This window comes from Marmota monax, unplaced genomic scaffold (assembly GCF_021218885.2).
Source record: "Marmota monax isolate L192 unplaced genomic scaffold, Marmota_monax_Labrador192_F-V1.1 WCK01_AAM20220418_F8-fsc00010, whole genome shotgun sequence".
Classification (NCBI taxonomy): domain Eukaryota; kingdom Metazoa; phylum Chordata; class Mammalia; order Rodentia; family Sciuridae; genus Marmota; species Marmota monax.
The window spans coordinates 20,652,480-20,674,385 of record NW_026692321.1 but is presented as its reverse complement, the minus strand read 5'-3'; the positions used below and the strand labels follow the sequence as shown (position 1 = coordinate 20,674,385).

The 21,906-nt window shown below is 35.4% G+C and overlaps 2 protein-coding genes across 3 annotated transcripts in view; both read right to left on the bottom strand.

Annotated features, from left to right (window-relative positions):
- Ppp1cb (protein phosphatase 1 catalytic subunit beta) overlaps positions 1–21,906 on the bottom strand; it is a 42,149-nt gene that overhangs the window by 2,539 nt on the left and 17,704 nt on the right. For both annotated transcript variants that reach the window (XM_046441551.2, XM_046441549.2), the window contains exons 3-8: positions 18,464–18,595; positions 15,942–16,172; positions 13,047–13,151; positions 11,184–11,255; positions 5,278–5,429; positions 1,783–1,917 (exon numbers count right to left, since the gene is read on the bottom strand). In XM_046441551.2, coding sequence (XP_046297507.1) covers positions 1,783–1,917; positions 5,278–5,429; positions 11,184–11,255; positions 13,047–13,151; positions 15,942–16,172; positions 18,464–18,595 — 827 coding nt within the window. The remainder of the gene's footprint in view (positions 1–1,782; positions 1,918–5,277; positions 5,430–11,183; positions 11,256–13,046; positions 13,152–15,941; positions 16,173–18,463; positions 18,596–21,906) is intronic.
- On the bottom strand, positions 15,219–15,821 carry LOC124090741 (elongin-C-like). Its single transcript, XM_046441552.2, is given in 2 exon segments — positions 15,219–15,649; positions 15,652–15,821. Coding segments are annotated over 2 exon segments (339 nt in total). The 5' UTR covers positions 15,748–15,821; the 3' UTR covers positions 15,219–15,406.

Here is a 21,906-nt window from a genome sequence, read left to right as displayed (position 1 = left end):
TCACCCACCATTTCTGCTCTCTGTCTCCCTCCAATCATAAGCAATCATTTAACTTACTTTGTTTCTGTAGATTTGTCTATTCTGGACATTTCACATAACTGGCATCCTAAGTGGTTGTTTGTGACCAGCTTCTTTCAACTTTTATTTCCAAAGCTCCCAATAATACAATGTGTATTAGTAACTCATTCTTTTTTATTATTAAATTGCATTCCACTGGATATACCACATTTTGTTATTCCAATGGGCTTTGGGATTATTTTCACTATTTGGCTATTATGAATAATGCTACTTTGAACATCATGTATAAGATTTTGTGTGGACCTATGTTTTCATTTTTCTTGGGTATATACCTAGAAGAGAAATTGTTGGGTCAACTCTATGTTTATCCTTTTTGGGAGGTGGTTCTGGGCATGGTTAACCTTTTGATGACTACCAAACTGTTTTCTAAAACATTTGTACCAACTATATAAAGTTTTGAATTATTCCATTGCTACCATCTGACTTTTTAAATTTATACTCATCCTAGTGAGTGTAAATTTTTTTTAAAAAATCTTCCTTCCTCCCTCCCTCCCTCCTTCCTTCCTTCCTTGTGCTGAGGGTCAAACCTAGGGTCTCGCATATGCTAGGGAGCACTCTACTGCTAAGCCACAAATCTAGCTCCCTAGTAAGTATAAATTTAACCTACATTATATACAGAAAATACCATGACTTTATAGGAAAAATATACAGAGAACATTTATAAAGTATTTCTTAAAACTATTCAGAGCTTGATAATGCCTTGGTGAAAGGAACATATTAATCCCACTTTCCATGAGAGCAACTGTTAGGATAAGACCTGAAAGAGAAATACAGTTGGCCCTATGTATTTATGGGCTCTGCATTTGAAAATTCAACTGTGGACTGAAAATATTCAGAAGAAAAAATGTATACTGAACATGTACAGATGTTTCTGCTTCATCATTAATTCTCTAAACAATAGAGTACAACTCCTACTTACACTGCATATGCACTGCATTGGCCCAAGTAATTTAGAGATGATTTAAAGAATACTGGAGGATGTGCATAGACTATATGCAAACATTGTGCTGCTTTATATAAAATGACTTGAGCAACCTCAGATTCTGTTATCCACAGGGAGCTCTAGAACTAATACCCCATGGATACCAAGGAATAAATGTACAGTGTGTACATGTGAAGGATATAAAATAACCTTTACAAAAACAAAGTACTGAAGCTGTTTAAATCAGTGAACAAGAACCATCTGTGAGCAGCACACCAAAGCTACTTTTGATATTTTGAAAAGGTCCCTTTTCAAAATATCAATGTTTCTATGTTTACAAAAGATACTTTAAGATGATTTGGAAAGTACCTTAGGTAAATTTTCTACTTCATTTTCATAAGAATTTATAATATATTGCTCTCCCTTCTCAATGTCTATCCTACCTGTTCATCTTGCAAAAGAAAACAAAACCTATCCATTGCCTTCACATTACTAGGTAAGCCAATATCCAACAGTCATATGGAGGAATTCAACTGAATCAGGATCCCTTGACACAATTCAGATTTCCTAAAACTCTTAAATTTAATATATACCAAAAGAGGCTGGAAACTTTTTTGTGATTAGAAATAGGATCTCTAAAGAGTTTCAGTGACAATCATTCCTGCATTAAACTGATTTTTAACACTTTGCTCAAGGGAAGATCACAAATCCAAAAGAAAAATCATTATGACAATATTTTCAATTAGATTTCCAGTTGTTAAAAATTTACATATATATCATACCTGAAATGAACACATCAAAGTTTCATCCACACTCATCATTCCACCAGCATTGTCAAACTCGCCACAGTAATTTGGGGCTGAAAATAGGGTCACCAATTGTCGTTTAGCAAAAAATTCATATCCATCTTCCACCACCTGTCAAAGGAAATGTTAAAAGTGAAAAACACTTAACTAAAAACTCAAAAAATCATATTTCCAACACTCATAAAGGAAGGAGGGAGAACCTGGTAGGTATAATGTCCACAGGGAGCTGGAATACCAAGCACATCTTTGATAACACTGTAATCAATTACAGAATTCTTAATTAAATGAGCAAAAACAAAAAAGAGACTTTGCTAAGAGCCTTTTTCTTGTTTCACTTTTAAACTTACCATACTGAAATACTGAAAACATTTACTAAGTTGGGTTTAAGTCACACATGCTCCTTTGTTAGCTGCTGACAAATTGAACTTTTATTAAAATGTTTTTCCTTATTGATTTAATATGATTTCTAAATTCTGTTGTCAATTCCTAAGTGATTTAAACAATCAACTCTACAAATGAGAGGTACTAGCATTTTATATTTATTTACAATAGGAAGATTACCTTTTATTATTTTTAAATTTTAGGTGGATTCAATATCTTTATTTTATTTTTATGTGGTGCTGAGGATTGAACCCAGTGCCTCACGCACACTAGGTGAGCACTCTAACATTTGAACCACAACCCCAGCCCAGAAGATTACCTTTTGAAGTCTATTTTAGACATCCTTCAACAAGCAAAATTATACTACAATGTTTGCTAATATAAGAAAGAGCCTCCAAAATAATTCTTTTCTTTTTTTTTTTTTTTTAGAGATAGAGAGAATTTTTTTAATATTTATTTTCTTTAGTTTTCAGCAGACACAACATCTTTGTTTGTATGTGGTACTGAGGATCGAACCCGGGCCGCACGCATGCCAGGCAAGTGTGCTACCGCTTGAGCCACATCCCCAGCCCAAAATAATTTACTTTTAAAAATAACTCCTACCTCAGTATTAGGAACATGTTTCTGTTGACATTTACCTTATGATAAAATTTCAATATTATCCATTTCAATTAAAACTGTGGCCACCTCAGGCTGGAGCTGTGTCTCAGTGGTAGCATACTTGCCTGGCATGTGTGAGGCACTGGGTTCAATTCTCAGCATCACATTATAAATAAATAAAATAAATAAATAAAGGCCTATCAACAACTAAAAAAATATTAAAAACTGTGGCCACCCCTTCTATCCCCAGCTCATAGTAGTGCTTGGCACTCAGTACTATGTTTCTTAGTTGTTTGTTTATTCTTTCAAACACTTTTTTAAAGCAAATATGTGAAGTTTGTATTATTTCTTATTATAAGCCTCAACTGTTGAAACAACATGACTAAAACCAAGCAGAACGGCAGGTGTAATGGCACATGCCTGTAATCTCACAGACTCGGGAGAGAGGGAGGAGGACCTCAAGTTCAAGGACAGCCTCTTCAACTTAGCCAAACCCTCTCAAAATAAAAAATAAAAAGAGAGCTACAGATGCAGCTTAGTGCTAGAGCACTCTTGGGTTCAATCTCCCAGTACTGCCGAGAAAACAAAACCAAAACCAAAAACCAAGTAGAACAGGATTTGGGAAGTTTCAAGAAAACAGCAAACAAAGTAGATAGTTCAATAACTTGAGCTTTAAAAATCATTACCTACATGTATTTAGACCACTGAATAAAAGTACACAGTTGGAAAAATAATTATCAGTGGGGATTTTAGTTAGGAAACTTAGCAAGTCTGCTCTGAAACCTAACAGAATGCTTAATTGTCAAAATTATAAATAGAATACTTACTGATTAAAAGACAATCAAAAGCAAAAAGAAAAGGATTTGAGAATTTCATTCAATAGAATAACAAGAGAGAGAAGAAGCGAAGATGACAGAGCGAGGAGCGCCTCGGCCATTTGGCCTCTGGGCTGGGGGGCGTGCAGGCCCCAGGGAAGCCGAATGCGTCTGATGGACCATGTGAGAATTCTTGTCACACAGGATGAACACTTTCCTGACATTTAGGTGCTTTTTATTCATCTCAAAACAAAATTCTGAACTCAGGATGTGGCAGGTATTTCTATGTTGTCTTCTAGAGCGGGTAGTCCTGCTTCTTTTATCCAGCCACTTTCCCTACTGAAATAAGGATACCTTTCTATACATTACCTCCATGGTTTGGATTGGAAAAGACTGCTTTTCTTTTGTTCCACCTTTCAAATTCAACACAGAAAGAAGCCCTTAGGGTGCAGTTATCCTGCTGACTTCTCCCGGAAGAAAAAAAGCAATTGATGGCTCTTCTGCAATTTGCTTAATTATCAAAAAATTATTTTGCAAGCTGAAGGCTGACGTTTAATTTGAAACAGGTGCTTAGGTCATGGTATTTGTGAATTCTTAGCCTTTTGCTCCAAACAAGAAGACTAATAAATGGCAAGTATGGATGAAAAAAAAAAAAAAAAGAATGACAAGAGAAACATGTGATACATATATAACATACAGAGGAGAAGAAAACGGTCATTTTTGTTTATCATTTAGGATTACACAAAGAAAGAGAACTAGGCAAGCATCATGGGGAATAAAACCTAAAGAAAAAAAGTACTATAGACAGTATAGAAGGAATTTAATAAATTTTGCTTTAACAAATCAATAACAAGAAATCTTGAATATATTTGTAAATTTAAAAAACTCAGTAACCTCAAATGTGGCCAAGAAAGATTTTCATCTTTCCTCTCCATTTTCTTTCTTTTTTCTTGCAGTGCTTTGGATAGAACACATGGCCTCCACCATGCTATGCCAGTGCTCTACCAATGAGATATATTCCTAGCCAAGAAAGATTTTCCAAAATGCTTTTCGATCAATTTATTTTACACTAGTTATGTTTGGAAAACATGGGAATTTTTCTTACATAACAATGATTGTATCACAGTTAATACAATGATCACATTCTGATATCTTTTTTTTGGGGGGGGGACAGTGCTAGGGATTGAACCCAGGGCCTTGTGCATGTAAGGTAAGTACTCTACCAACTGAGCTATATCCCCAGCCCCACATTCTGATATCTAATATCCAGTCTAAAATCTAATTCTTCAATGTTTCATTTTTTATAGTGTAGTTTGTCATTATCAAAAAACGATATCCACATAATTAAGGATAACATTTGACTATTGTCCATAATATATAAAGACCAAATAAAAAATCTAGACATCATATAGAAAGCTTCAGCAAAGCACTGAAAATGTTGTTAGGGTTGCACTATACTGTGTACAAAAACATTCTTTTCAAACATTTCATGTAGGGCAAGATAAGGTTAATAGATCAACTATCAACTGTGAGATCTAGTACTGGCTCTGCCTCTCCTATTGCTTTCCTTATACTAAGTCATTTGAGCTTTTTTAGATGTTTCCTTGAAAATAAAATGAGAGGGATATATGAAGTTAACAAATAATAAAATATCCATGAGTCTTCTATTTCATACCTGATGAGCTCGACAAATCAAGTCTAAATCATGACGATTCAGAAATTTACTGACTACATCAGCTCCAAAAGTAAAGGAAACACCACGATCATTTTCTCCCCAGCCTTGCACATCCTTATCTGGGTCAGACCACAGCAAATCACAGAGTAAACCTTTAGAGAACAATACAGTAATGAAAAATACAAGTTAGGATAAAGCATCACATTTCACTTCTACCCTCACACCCTGTAAAAAACATGGCCCATCACATTTCACTTTTACCCTCACAAAATGTCTTATTTCCTTAAATCAAAAAAAAAAAAGACATTTCTGTATTTACTGTAATAAACAAGACAAATCACTTGTCCCCAAGATACGCCCATCTGTCTTATAAAGCAACTATGCAAATATAATCTTGCCTGGTTTTTTAAGGTAGTACTTTCCACTATTTTCCACATATAGGAAATATGTGTATAGCACACTCTGAGCACAACAATATATCTGTGTATAGTTTTCCATCTGAATAACCAGGTGATCAGCATCATTCCATGAATAGTTAGTTTATCCTTTCCTTAAGACATACATTGTGAGGGCTGGGGTTGTGGCTCAGCAGTAGAGTGCTTGCCTAGCATATGTGAGGTACTGGGTTCAATCCTCAGCACCACATAAAAATAAATAAATGAATAAAGGTATTGTGTTCAACTACAACTTTACACACATATATATATACACACATACAGACACACACACACAACATATATTTTTTTAATAAAAAAAGACACAAACTGTGTTTCTGAGTGTTGTGTTCTGTTCTATTTGCATATTTTATTTAACCTTGAGTCACCAACACACTAAGGTTTTTAAATAAGTTGCTATATTTGATAGGGCTAATATACACTTAATTTTTTTCTTCAGAATTATTTTGGTTTCCTTTGTGTTTCCACATAAATTTCAGAATTAGGATGCAATAGCACTGTAATTACATCAGATCTACAAGCCAATTTAAGGAAATAAAACATTTTTTAATGAGGCCTGGAGGACTTAAAAAAAAAAAAAAGTGAAGGAACAAAATCAGATCAAACCTTTGACTCTAGTAACGTTCTGGGTCTAGCAAGAGTTCAGGACAAAAATATTTATCTGGGCATCTTCATGATAGTAATAGTAGTAGAAATCATAGGGGTGACTCAGATTACCTTTGGGAATATAAAGACTACTAAGTGAAATCTTGAGGAATTCAAACATTAGGTAGGCAATAATAATAATAATAATTACTTAATGTTTGAATAATAATAATTATTATTTTTTTTTTTACTAAGCTCTTGCTATGATGTTTTAATCTACCAGCACACAAAAACCTATGGGTTTTTAGTCTTTAGTTATGACTGATGATGACTCTTGAAAAACCACACACACCTCCAGTCTTCTATAATGCTTCTACATTCTAGTCTGTTTTCAGGGATGAAGCAGTGAGCAGAAAACCATGTTATTAAGAATTCATAATTTCAGAGTGACAACAAAACTATACAAAATTAAAATAGTTATTTAAGATTTAGAAAATGTGATAGTTTGTTGCATAAAAAGTGAAACACAATAGTAACAATAAGAATCTAAAATTCTTTAGTCTGGCATGGGGACATATATCTGTAATGCTGGTAACTCTGGGAAGGTAAGGCAGGATTGAAAGTTTGAGGCCAGCCTAGGCAACTTAGCAAGACCCTGTCTCAAAATAGAAATAAAAAAGGGTTGGAACTACAGCTCAGTGGCAGAGTGCCTGTTCGTTCAAGCCTTAGTATCACCACCAAAACAACCAAACAAAAGAACCTGGAGTCAAGATTCAATGATTAATGAATAAGCACCACGATCAATTAGGATACTATTTCAAAGACTGTGTTAATTTATAAATTTAATTTCTGAAGCCTGCACAGAACACCAAAGATCAAAATAACCGTTTTTCAGCAACTCAGAAATTTCCATTAAAATATACTGAAAATAGAGACTTAATGTCACTGATTTATATCTGAACTATAAAAGAAAGTATAAACAACTAAATATATATATATTTATATTATATCTTATTTTAAAATGGCATTTTAAAATGTTATTTAAAGACAAAATTCTATTAGGGTTAGTCAAACATTCAATAATTATAATCAAAATCTGTGGGGACATTCAACACTTTTCTCTTTGATAAGTGATACAAGTAAGCTATTGATATATGCAGTGAAATAACATTACAACATTCAGTGTTTGAGATGGCCTACTGATATCAGAGGACTGTACAACTATTTATAATGGCTAATGTGTATTCGTGAACTGCATGTAGAGTGATACTATCAGGTTTTCAGTACACTGAGCAAAACAATCCAATGATACTTCAAAATGAACAACTAAATGCAAGTGAAGTCCAATTTAGAGTTTTATGGGGCTGGGGATGTGGCTCAAGCGGTAGCGCGCTCGCCTGGCATGCGTGCGGCCCGGGTTCAATCCTCAGCACCACATACAAACAAAGATGTTGTGTCCGCGGAAAACTAAAAAATAAATATTAAAAATTCTCTCTCTTAAAAAAAAAAAAAAGTTTAAAAAAAATAGAGTTTTAACCTTGTTTTACTCAGGTACTGAACAATGAATAATTTTTAATGCCTAGATGTCTTCGAGTCTTTAGGAAATGAACTTATTTGGTTACTATCCAGCTCAAACTTTCATCCCCCTTTAAAAAAATTACAAATAATCCTCATCAGAAAGTTTAGGACTTTTTTTTTTCCATATACAGTTATGTTCCTAATAGAATTCTGAGTCCCTCTCTTACCCCAATTTCCATGGTGAATATGTTTAAATTTGCTGAGAACTGATGAATCCAGTAAGTGGAGATCTGATTACATAAGTAATAATGGAATGATTAATAAAGTAATTTTGTTTAAAAAAAAAACTCTTTGGCAGAAACAGGGAAAGGGCAGTTTTACTAATGTTAATATTTTTAATAGTAGTATAAAAGTGTGATATAATGAAATGATGTTTTGTCTTTGTTCCCATTTTGTCCTAGCACAGATCTCCTAAAACCCTTGCAATTTGAGTTATCTTTTGTTTTCAGTAACAAGGCCCTTCTGACTCTATGGTAATAAGATGATTCATAAAGGAGTTTCTAAAAAACTTCAGGATAAGTGCTATTCACCAGAAAGACCAACCATGTGAACAAAGGGTTGGATTTCTCAGCCCTTTCCTTCTCTTACCACTTCAGGCCTGGAAATAAAGTTCTATTAAAAAGACTGTTGAACAACACAACTTGGGGAGCTTCTGGGTGGATGAACACACTGACATGCTGGGAAGGAGACATGCCTGGAGAGGGCCCAGAAGTTGGGCTAGCTGCCCACAGTGTCTTTCCCTGTTTATCTCTTCCATTTGGCTGCTCCTCAGTTATAACCTTTATAATGAAGAAGCAAATATATCAGAAAAGGAGGATGTGCTGAATTCATCGATAGGTGGGTGTAAATGGGTCACCTGAGGATTCCACATGCAGCTGGTGTCTAAAGTAGGGACAGTCTTGTGGAATGGAGCCCTTAACGTGTGGAATTTGTGCTAATTCTGGAAGTTAGCACCAGAAATTATCCAGACACCAGTTGGTATTGAAGAACTGATTATGGTTTGAAAATCCACATGCATTTGTTATCAGAACACAACACATAAAGGTACTGATGTTTTAACCCATTATGTACTATCATCCCGTTAAAAAAATTAATAAAATTGCTGGGCCTGGTGGTGCATGCCTGTAATCTTAGCTACTCAGAAGGTGAGACAGGACTGTGTCCCTGTAGTATGCTGTTTTTAAGTCCTTTGAGTATAGACTGAGGATAGCTGGGTAAAATGGTGATTCCATTCCCAGTTTTTCAAGGAATCTCCATACTGCTTTCCATATTGGCTGCATCAATTTGCAGTCCTACCAGCAATGTATGAGTGTACCTTTTTCCTCACATCCTCACCAACACTTTTTGTTGTCTGTATTCATAATAGCTACCATTCTGACTGGAGTGAGATGATTTCTTAGAGTAGTTTTGATTTGCATTTCTCTAATTGCTAAAGATGATAAACATTTTTTCATATATTTGTTGACTGTATATCCTCTTCTGAGAAGTGTCTGTTTAGATCCTTGGCCCATTTATTGATTGGGTTATTTGTTTTTTTTGGTGCTTGGCTCACAATTCACAATAGATAAACTGTGGAACCAACCTAGATACCCTTCAGTAGATGAATGGATTAAAAATGTGGCATATATACACTATGGAATTTTACTCAGCAATAAAAGAGAATAAAATCATGGCATTTGCAGGTAAATGGATGGCACTGGAGAAGATAATGCTAAGTGAAGTTAGCCAATCCCCCCAAAAAACAAATGCCGAATGTTTTCTCTGATACAAGGAGGCTGATTCATAGGGGGGTAGGGAGAAGGAGCATGGGAGAAATAGACGAACTCTAGATCAGTCAAAGGAATGGAAGGGGTAGGAGGGGGCAGGGGGTTAGCAAGGATGGTGGAATGTGATGGACATCATTATCCAAAGTACATGTATGAAAACATGAATTGGTGTGAACATACTTTATATATAACCAGAGATATGAAAAATTGTGCTGTATGTGTGTAATAAGAATTGTAATGCATTTCGTTGTCATTTATTTTTTAAAATCAATTAATTTTTTTAAAATGAAAAAATAAAAACTATAAAATAAAAACTATAAATAAATAAAAAGGTGAGGTAAGAGAATTCCAAGTCTTATAAATTATTCATTTTAAGTTTTTTAAGTGTCTATATATAGGACAATGGGACATACTGGCTTAACCAAAAGTTCATAGGAGGAAGCAGAGGAATTTAACTACATTCAATTCAGTGGCATTTTACAATACAAATGCCATGGTTAGATACCATAGTACATACACAATACTCAAATATGAGCAATATTTTTTTTTAATTTATAGTTGTAGATGGATAGAATGCCTTTATTTTATTTGTTTATTTTTATGTGGTGCTAAGGATTGAACCCAGTGCCTCACACTTGCCAGGCAAGTGTTCTGCCACTGAGCTACAGCCCCAGCCCTCAGCAATGTTTTAAAACCAATAGAGATGTTAGAACAAGTAACAACTATGCCTATCATCTATTTATAAAGTTACACCAGGCTCATTTGTTAATTCAGCATTTTATCATCAACTAGACTTATTTGCTTTTCCCCTACTCGATTCATTTTTTTATTTGACTTAAGAGTTGTTCTTAAAGTTGGAATAGTCAATAATTTACACAAAAATTTTTAATCAACTTCATATATAATTTTCAAAAAATTAATCATGTCTCTAGAGCTTTCAGAGCTCTAAAAGTTTGAACGAAATACAGATGATGCAAAAAATAACAAAGAAGGCAACTATCCTTGGCTAACTTTAACTAAAATCTTTGGATTAATAGGGATTTTTTGTATTTTATTTTTTTGGTACCAGGGAATGAACTCAGGAGTACTCGACCTCTGAGCCACATCCTCAGCCCTATTTTGTATTTTATTTGGGGACATGGTCTCACTGAGTTGCTTACCACCTCGCTTTTGCTGAGGCTGACTTTGAACTCAAGATCCTCCGTCTCAGGACCAATGGGATTACAGGTGTGTGCCACCATGCCCGGCAATTTAAAAGGTATGAATGAGGGAACTTAGAAAAGTAAGTGGAATCAACAGCAAGATCTTTTTTTGTGATACATTTGAAAGAACCACATTAAGGTTGCATAAAATTTTAAAAGGCATACATTTTGGGGAATGGTTAGTGAGAATACTCTGTAGTTAGCTTACTGACTATAAAAGTAGTCTCTATTATTTATTAAACCAATCCTACTTCCACTAAATATAATTAGGTTCAAATATGTCAACATTTTACACAAAACAAACTTCTTTACATATGTACCTGTATCAGGGACATCAGTGGGTCTCATAATTCTCCGAATCTGCTCCATAGATTGCAAGTCTGGTGATAGTCCTATAAATAAAAAGATGAAACATAATCCTGATGTTACAGAACATTATCATTATGTTGTCTTTTCCATCTTTCCTACCAAGGAAATGAAGTTCTGTTTATTATATTTCAAAAAATTTCTCAAGGAAAGACCCCCCTTTCTTTCCAACCATTTCTTGTCCTTTGTACAAAGACACTTAATTACAACCCTTCCCACCACTTGCCACTTTATGAACTATCTAATCTTAAATATTTTTACTCCCAAGTTAAAATGCCTCATTGGTTCCCTAAGAATCTTTCCTCACATCCCACTCCAACATGCTCATTATTTTCATGAAGGCAGGATCTGCTGACCAGAAGGATAAACAATAAAAAACACATGAAAATATTTGTAGTATACAAACATAAGCTATTAATTCTCTCTGGTAGGCAATCCAAGTGTCATCACAAAGAACAAAGCTAAACATTCACATTTCATACTGCTGTATTTCTATTCTTAGCTATACCAATGTGTAAGAACTATAATCCCTTAAATGTTTAATACCTACTGGAAAACATGTCTCAATATAATGTGTTGTTAGAAAATAAATCATTTATTGCCTTAAGTCTAATCAAGTGCATCTGTCTTTTCAGCATTTTCCCAGTGTAACTCTTTCCATATAGTGATGAAAACAAATTTTCTCAATTATTTTCTTTTTTTTTTTTTAATATTTATTTTTTAGTTTTCGGTGGACTCAACATCTTTATTTTATTTTAATGTGGTGTTGAGGATGGAACCTAGCGCCCCACGCATGCCAGGCGAGCGCATTACTGCTTGAGCCACATCCCCAGCCCCTCAATTATTTTCATTAAATTAGTTCCCTATCCAAAATCTGATACTATTAAACCATTTAACAAACTCCTTTGCTCAGTATTCAAATCTCTAGTCTTATATCATCATTCCCCAATGTGTCTTTGACACTCTAATCAGGCACACATTCCCTAAACTAGACAATACACAGACTGTCTCAAGTCCTTTTCACTTCTCTAAAGTCCATTTACCCTCTAAAACTCATGCCTCCACAAACACGTGCCCTACACTTTTCTCCCTTTTCTAGTTTCTCATAATAATGTACTGTCTCTAGAAGTACTGATGTAATTAAATCATTTATTACTTAATGTTTCTTAAATATATTTTAACAATAGATCTGAAAATTCTTCAAGATGATCCATTACAACATCTACCTAAGCGCTAAACATGTTAGTTATTCCAATGAATTTTTACAAATTCAAATCATATAAAATAACTTACATTCTACCAAGAAATTACTTTTAGGACTAAAGGAGACACATTGCACAAAGCAGCAATATGTAAAAATTAAGTTCAATTACATTTGGATTCTGATGAAAGGTATTTACATTGCAATACATAGGCAAGAAAATAATGATCATCTAATTTTTACTGACAGACTGGGGATGGGATGCAGCTCGCTTGTAGAGCACTTGCCCAACATGTATAAAGCTGCGGGTGTGATCCTGAGCACCACAAAACAAATAGAGGCAAAGACAAGACGTTTAAAAACTAAACCAAACAAACAAAAACCACAACTTCTAGTTATCCTTTTTTTATATATGAGAAATTTTTTAAAGAATTAAATTTTCATTACTCATACATATCACAAATTTCCAATTGTTTTAGCTATGCTTAATACAGTTTTAATTGCTTCAGTTTTCACATAAGTACTACTTTGTTCCCCCATAGCATTCTAATTATTATAGTCTTTTCTGAGTTAGGGAACAATAAGGAAAACTCCTAAGGCAAATTTATTACTCTACCTCCATGACAACAGAAGATCTTCTCATCCACAATGGCAGCTATAGGCAGACAGTTAAAACAATCAGTGAAGGTCTTCCACAATTTAATATTAAACCTTCGTTTGCCTGTAATAAGAACAAGCAAATAAATTTAAAAATCTAAAAGTTTTTCCCATATGATTTCAATTTTCTCTTTTGCTTAACCAGCACTTTCCCCCTAGAAGTACAAGTTATATAAAAATAAGTTTGATGAGCTGGGAATGTAGCTCAGTGGTAGAACACTTGTCTACCACATGTGAGGCCCTGAGTTTCAACCCAAGCACTGCAAAGCCAGAAAAAAAAAGAAAAGAAAAAAATAAAAAAGAAGAAGAGTAAGTTTAACACTTCAAAAAAGGTAACAAATATATTAAACACTAGCACCTTCAGTAAAGTTACAAAGACTTCCAAGATTTTGTTGGGTGTTTTATGAAACAAACACATCAAACAATTTTTGTCTTTTAAGATCACTATAATACAGAAGTTTAGAAATAGCCTAATAGGTATTGGTTCATCTTTTTCCTTCAACTTTAGCACTAAATACCTAGCCAAGTGAGTAAGCAGAAGTGAAAGGGGTCCATTTTAACTGTAATGCACTGAGTAAAAGTATAAAATTACTGCCAAAAAAGAAAAATTTGCAAGTGCTTAACTTGATATTCACTTTTGAGTGAATTACATCTTGGCACTATAGCAAGTGCAACAACATAAAGGCTATAATTTTCCTGTAGCCTAGCTTAAACAGCTACAACAAAGATGACCTCAAGTGCATGTTCACCTTTTTAAGACTTACTTGATTTTCCCGATTTGGCTTTAAGTTCAACTACCAGAAAAGGGATGAAAGACACAGGTACTAATCTCCTATGTTTTTAGGCTACAGCCTATCTCTTAATGAGTAAGTGTAACTCCAAGCACTGTTTACAAGCTGCTCTCCCATGCATTATTCCATTTGATGTCACTTTTATCCTCAAGAATATTCATACCTCTATTTTCGTTTAAGAACACACCTATATACTTCTATTCCTTAGGTAGCTTGAGGAAGATGTGATTTCATGTTCTTAACCTACTTCCCTTCTACAGGTCTGCTTTCAACAAGTCAAACCACACACTACATTATATAACTAAAAATAAAATATAAAACCAAATACAGAATCATTCCCATTAGAACATAAGCTCCATGAAAATAGAGGTTATCTGTCTGATGTACTGCTATATCCCCAGTGTTCAGAAGTGACTGGTGTGTGTGTACACATGTATACACACATATATATTGTCCTCAAACACTTGTCAAATCATTATATAAATCAAGGAGACAAGAGTTTAATTAGGACTCTACCATATTTAAAGATGGAAAAAAGCAAGAGTAGATTCTAATGGGGAATGCTACAGTTAAAAAAAAAAAAAGAATAAATTCAATTAGAAAATTACCATAATTGATTCTAAATTGTAATTAACCAAACATACTCACTCCCAGTCAATCTAACAAAACTAACAGACAAAATTTGAATATAGTAGGGTAATATAATAATAATAATAATACTTGGAAATACTACTACAGAACATTAAATCAGTTATTTCCTACTGATGAAAAAGAGCACAATAAAATAAGGATACCCCAGAGTATTCAGTATCTGTCTGGGTTTGTAAATACAGATTAAAATTCTAAAAATAAAATTTGACCTTTTTTTTCCCGTGGGGGGAGGATTAACAGGAACTAAACCCAGAGGAACTTCATTACCGAACTACATTCTCAACCCTTTCTATTTATTTTTTCTTTTGAGACTGGGTTCCACTAAGTTGCTTAGGGTCTACGTTGCCGAGTCTGGCCTTGAACTTGTGATCCTCCTGCCTCAGCCACTGGATGTGCTGGGATTACAGGCATGCACCACTATGCCTGCATAAACTTTTGACTTTTAAACAGTTTCACAGAATGTTTCAATAGTTCTTGTGACACAGTGCTAATAAGAGCTTTGGTCATATCATAAGAATGCTGTGAGCTAAAAACTTCTGGACATTAGAAAACCTGAAGCCACTACTGATAGAGACCTGTTTCACTTGGATACCTTACTAGGTAAACTAATTATTAAAACAGGGCCTTTTCACCTAAGGAAACTACAGTCAATCTGAAACAACATGACCAAGGAGATCCCAAGAAACTAATTTCATTAGTAATATGGTTCCCAGTTTCAAGTTTCCTTTCTTAGGCCTCTGTTTTTTAGTTTTAAAAAACTTTGAACTGGAGGAATTCCTTTGATCTGGAAACTTATTAAGAAGATGTTTCTATAATTTACTTTTCTTTCATGTTTTTTTTTTAATTTGTTTTTTAAACAGTTTGTATTACAATTTACTTAACAATCCAGGAATTTTGCAGCTATCAGTAGTTCCAGGGAAATTTTGGGTGCATTTGGGAATTCAGGAACCTTGGTGGAGCAGTTAATGTAGCAAACCTTGTAAGTAAAATACATGTATACTTTTGATAGCACATGAAAAGCAATCTCTCTAAAACTGAATGCACTGGTTTCATTTTTGGAAAAATGACCTGGGCCACTCAACATGGCTTTAATTGTTTCTGATGTTAGTGCACTGTTTTTTGTTTTTAAATAAATTCATGACCATCAGAAGATATCAATCTGACATATATGGCATCAGGACCTTCACAGCCACCAGAGGTTCTCTCCTCTTTATCCATTTTGTTCTTACAAAATTCTACTTTGGTTCCCTAGGAACTTTAGCGTTTCTTTTTAACCCCGTGGCCACTATAACCCTGTGTCATCCCACCACCACGCGCCCCCCCCTGCCCCCGCCACCACCACCATAGCCCCTACCCCAGCTGCCTGACCCTTTCTCTATTAATTTCTTTTGTAAGTTTTTATTTTTACTTACATTCATCATAGAATCCATAAATGCGATTGATGCTAGCACATTCATGATTTCCTCTTAAGAGAAAGAAGTTCTCTGGATATTTGATTTTATAAGCCAATAGCAAACAAATGGTTTCCAAAGACTGCTTTCCTCTGTCCACATAATCTCCTAAGAAAAGATAGTTGGCTTCTGGTGGGAAACCTCCATATTCAAATAATCTCAGTAAATCTGTATACTGTCCATGAATATCTCCTAAAAAACAGAAAAAGTTAGTTTTAGAAAAATTGATTACTGTCACAAGCAGCTGCTACAAAACAGCTCCCAATGTTCAAACTCTTGTGCGATCCCCTCCCCTTAAGCAAAGGCTATTCCTAGTGACTTGTGACTTATAGAAAACAACAAAAATGAGATAGGCAAATACTTCCAAGATTAGGATATAAAAGATCACAACTTCTGCTTGCATTCTTACACCTTCTTCCCTGTCAATGGTCTATGGAGAAACTCATACAGCAAAGAACTGAGGGAGGCCTCTGGTCAACAGTTCATTTGAAACTGAGGCCCTCAGTCTATCAGCCTATAAAAAACGGAATCCTCTCACTATTGAACCTTGACAATCCTTATCCCAGAACCAGAGGACTATCAAAGCTGTGCCAATTACTGACCTACAGAAACTGTGGGATGTTAATATTGTAAGCCACAAACTTTGGGGGCAATTTTTTTATATAACTGATAATATAGTTACTCTTACTGTATAATATTTTTACTTTGATCTAATAGTAAGAACTAAGAAATACACAGTATAAATAACTTCTAATACCTTTAAGTTATTTTTACATTAAAAAAACATTTGAAAGAGTACCTTTAAAAAGTACAGGTGGTACCTGACTAATGATGGTTTTACTTATAATTTTATGATGCTGCAAAAGCAATATCAGTTAGTAGAAACCATACTTTTCCTAGGCTAGTGATTAAGTGGTACAATACTCTTTGGAGATGGCAGGCAGTAGCAGTAAGTTGCAGCTCCCAGTTGTTGGCCATGCAATAAGGGTAAACAACTGATATTTCACAGCATACTGTGTTGTTAAGCTTTGATGTTCAGTAGGTTAGGTGTATAAATGTATTTTTAGTCCATACTTCTTTTTTGGGGGGCACTGAACTCAGTGGCACTCAACCACAGCCCTATTTTGTATTTTATTTAGAGACAGGGTCTCACTGAGTTGCTTAACACCTTGCTTTGATAAGGCTGGCTTTGAACTCATGATCTTCCTGCCTCAGCCTCCTAAGCTGCTGGGATTACAGGCCTGCACCACCAGACCCAGCATAAATGTATCTTTAAGTTATTTCAATTTATCATGGGTTTATTGGGACATAACCCTATCATAAATTGAGGAGCATAATAAATCATTTTTTTTAATATTTACTTTTTTTTTGGCGGACACATCTTTATTTGTATGAGGATCGAACCCAGCGCCACACGCATGCCAGGCAAGCACGCTACCGCTTGAGCCACATCCCCAGCCCCATAATAATAAATCATTTTAAGATCATCTATAATTACATTTGCTTCACTTAAATTCATAAAAGGGAATGATCATTTCTAGAGAATTCTAAACGTCTACCTCTTACAGATATTACTCTAAGCTAATTAATTTATTCAATTAATACTAATATCTCTTATTTGCTGGGCACTACACAAAGTAATATCAGGTGCATGATTTAATATAAAACACAAAGAAAGAGAATAAAAATCATTGCAACAGCAAGATCACTAGACTTAAAAGCTCATAACTTTATGCTTTTGGCCAAAAGACACTGAACAAATACAATGTATAAAGTAATATAATCTGCAACATAAATTTAAACCCACAAAAAATTAGAAGACCATGGATACTGGTCTGTATTGATCCTCTAAATTCTATACATTTTTTAAAGTAGTGTACTGGAATGCCATTTCTCCATATCTTTGACAACATTAAATATCAATCTTTGAACTTTTTTTTGGTAATCTGATTGGAATAAGAGACTTGATTTATTTTTAATTTTTTAGTGGTACTGGGGATTGAACCTAGGGCCTTGAGTATGCTAGGCAGGGGCTATACCACTAAGTTACATCCCCAGTCATTTTTATTTTTGACAGGTCTAGCTAAGTTGCCCAGACTAGCCTTGAACTTGCAACACTCCGGCCCTAGCCTCCCACGTAGCATGGGCCTCCTTGTCTGGTTGGGACTTGTTTTAAATTGCATTTCACTGATTATAAGTGAGGTAGAGTGAGGACTTTGCTTAGTGGCCATTTTATTATTTCTAAGATTGGCCTCTTCGTATCTTTTGTTCTTATTGTACTGTTGTTTTCTTACTTCTAAGGACTCTTTATTTGTTATGATTTCTGGAACCTTTTTTTCTGTTGTAATGCTACAAATATTTTGTTGTCTATAACATCATTTTATGAAAGTTTCAATTTTATAATTGAAAATAAGTTTCAATATAAATATGGGAAGAAAAACATGATTTGAAAGACTTGCTTTCAACTTTATCCATTTACATACCACAAATTTTCAGTGGTGCCTCCAATTCCAAAAGAATAGGCTGGCTGAGGAAGATTTCACGAGACTTGATACACAAGCCCCGGACTTCTGCTTCAGTCATCTGCACAATCTTTCCTGGACGACATCCTCGTACTGATAAACAATGAATACATGGTCAGTTTTCTAAAGTGTATACATAAAATAATAATCCTGAAAAAAAAAAAGTTATGACCCTATTTTGAGGTTCAGAAGAGTCACACAGGAGCTAACTACCCCACTGGTGTCCTATGGCTAATGAGAAGGTTATTCTATGATTTTTGGCTTCTATCTCCAATGTTGCTAGATCCAATAAAGTTCCTCAAGTCTGTTGCCAATGAAATATAATCCTCTTCTTTGCTCTTCAGGGGCCAACTTGAGGTCTAGCAGCCCAAGAGACCTAAAAGGTTTCAGAGAAAGCACCCCCAAAGGTCTGGCCTATTCGCTTATCAAAACAAGTCCTGCATCTAGTAGGAGGCAAGAATAGCATCACTTAGAACTTAGTAGCTATGAGGAAAGGGAGATTAAAAGTTACTGTAAATGATTTAGCTTCACATACTTTCTTGAAATATTATCAGCAACCAAGAATTTTAGCAAGCACTACTTCCATTTGATTAAAAAGCATAAAATGTGCCAGATTGTTCATTAAATTTTATTATATCATATTCATAATAAGATATTATATTAAGACCTCTAAAAGGCTATTTACATGAAGTAAAGCATTTTTTCACATGAGTGAGCAAAATAGTATGATTTCTAGTAAGTTCTGCAGTGATAGAATGGTACATACAGAGGGTAGTTATTTGTCCTACTGTACCAAACTTGCAATCATTCCCTTTTATATTCATCTCTATTGACTCTTTCCCTTTAATCTTTAAATACACTAAGTTCTCAGTCTTAACTGAAGTGACAGTCAAAAAGAAGGGGAAAAAAAAAGATTTGTATTTCTACACATCCCTATTACTTTCCATTTATAATTAAGTACACACATTTCTTACTAAAAATTGCTACAATTCCTTTGTCAGGTCAAGAAGGCAGGCTTAAAGAAGTCAGGACCTCATATTTAAAAGCTGTATATTTCATTAATCCATTAATAAAAAGGTAACAAGGAGGAGATAAAAGGAGGCAATGTACAAATGAATATTAGCAAACATGCCGGAGTTAGTAAGACTATCTCCGAAACTCAATAATCAACAAAACTGCTTTTATTACAGGAACTTAACATAGCTTCTTCATTACTAATACCTCTCAAATTTCAATTACTTGTTTCTAATGAACATTTTGGTTATCCAAGACCAGAAAAGACATCTAGCTTTGTACCTTCAATTAAGTATCTGGAATATTAGCTTAGATTCAGAAATAATTCTCTTTTTTGGGTACTGGGGATTGATTTAACGTAGAGGCGCTTACCACTAAATCGCCACCCCAGCCCCTTTTCTGTATTTTATTTCGAGACAGGGTCTTATTGAGTTGCTTGGGCCTCACTAAATTTCGGAAGCTGGCTTTGAACTCAGATCTTCCTGCCTCAGCCTACCATACTGCTGGGATTACAGGCATGTACCACTGTGCCTGGCTTCAGAAACAATTATTAATATCACATGAGTTTTACATGGGGGGAATTTTAGTATCACTCTTGAAAAACTGAAGGCCTCTGGTTGCTTTCAGATGACAAATAAACAGCTAAAAGTGACTATTCTAAAAATTTATTAAAACTCATTCAACAAATACTTGAAAGCCTACTATGTGTTAGTTGTTAAATGTAATACCAATAGACAAGATAAGTGAAACACTGGTTATTATTAAAAAAAAATACTCAAAGCCAGGACATGGTGGTGTGCACCTGTAATCCCAGTTACTGAAAAGACTTTGGCAGAAAAATTTCAGATTCAAGGCCAGCAGGGGCAACATAGTAAGACCTTGTCTCTAAAATAGGAGGAGGGGGGGGGGAGGAAGGAAGAGGGAGGACGAGGAGGAGGAGGGAGGACGGAGGAGAAAGAGAAGGGAGGAGGAGAAAGGAAGGAGGAGGAGAGAGAGGAGGAGAAGAAGAAGGAAGGAGGAGAAAGGAGGAGGAGAAGGAGGAAGAAGGAGAGAGGAAGACAGAGGAGGAGAAGGGAGGAGGAAAGGAGGAGGAGGAAGGAAGAGGAGGAGAGAGGAGGGGGGAGGGGGGAGGAGGAAGGAGGAGAAGGGAGGAGAAGGGAGGAGAAAGAGGAGGAGGAAGGAGAAGGAAGGAGTAGAGAGCAGGAGGAGGAGAAAGAGGAGAGAGGAGAAGGAGGAGAGAGGAGGAGGAGGAGAGAGGAGGAGAAAGGAGGAGAAAGGAGGAGAGAGGAGGAGGAGAAAGGAGGAGAGAGGAGGAGAGAGGAGGAGGAGAGCAGGAAAGAGGGGGAAGGAGGAGAGGAGGAGAAGGAAGAAGGAGGAAGGAGGAAAGAGAAGGAGGAAGGAGGAGAGAGGAGGAGGAAGGAGGAGAGAGGAGGAGGAAGGAGCAGAAGGGAGGAGGAGGAAGGAGCAGAAGGGAGGAGGAGGAGAGAGGAGGAGGAAGGAGGAGAAGGGAGGAGGAGGAGAGAGGAGGAGGAGAGAGGAAGAGAGCAGGAAAGAGGATAGAGGAAGGAGTAGGAGGGAGTAGGAGGAGGAAGAAGGTGTAGGAGGAGGGAGGAATAGGAGGAAGGAGTAGGAGGAAGAGGAGGAAGGAGTAGGAGAAAGAGGAGGAAGAAGAGGAAGGAACAGGAGGAAGAGAAAGGAGGAGAGGAAGGAAGAGGAGGTAGGAGGAGGAGGAGAAAGAAGCTATCAAAATTTAGTTGCAACTTGATGGCAATTTTTAAAAATATTTTTTTTTAGTTGTAGACAGACACAATACCTTTATTTATTTATTTTTATGTGATGCTGAGGATCTAACCCAATGCCTCACATGTGCTAGGCAAGCACTCTACCACTGAGCTACAACCCCAGCCCTTGATGGCAATTATTATTAAGAAAGTAAAAAGACTAGTGTGAGTCACTTCAATCTGTCCATTTAAAGTATCCACATTATTATTTTACTTTCTCTAACATTTTTACAGAGCTTTAAAATGCTTCAATTTTATCAATCATGCTCATCTACAAGAGTTAAAATTTACCAAAATGAAACTGCACAAAAACATCCCATATTTCACTGATTCTAAGATGTACTTTGCCCCCAATCATATCTCTAAAATTGTGAGTTATTTTGTAATCAATACCTTCATATGACTGTAAATGCCATTGGTTTCCCCCCTTTGGTGACACTAAAAAGCATGTTTCCATAATCAATCATATTTTAAAAGTCAATGAAATACTGTCAGAGAAACTAAAGGTTCTTCCAAAGGTTAAGTCTTTGATAAGTGACCAAATCTTAGAAATGAATTAGCCAAATGTTCAGCAAAATAAGGTAGAGAGCACTTTGCATCAACCATTTC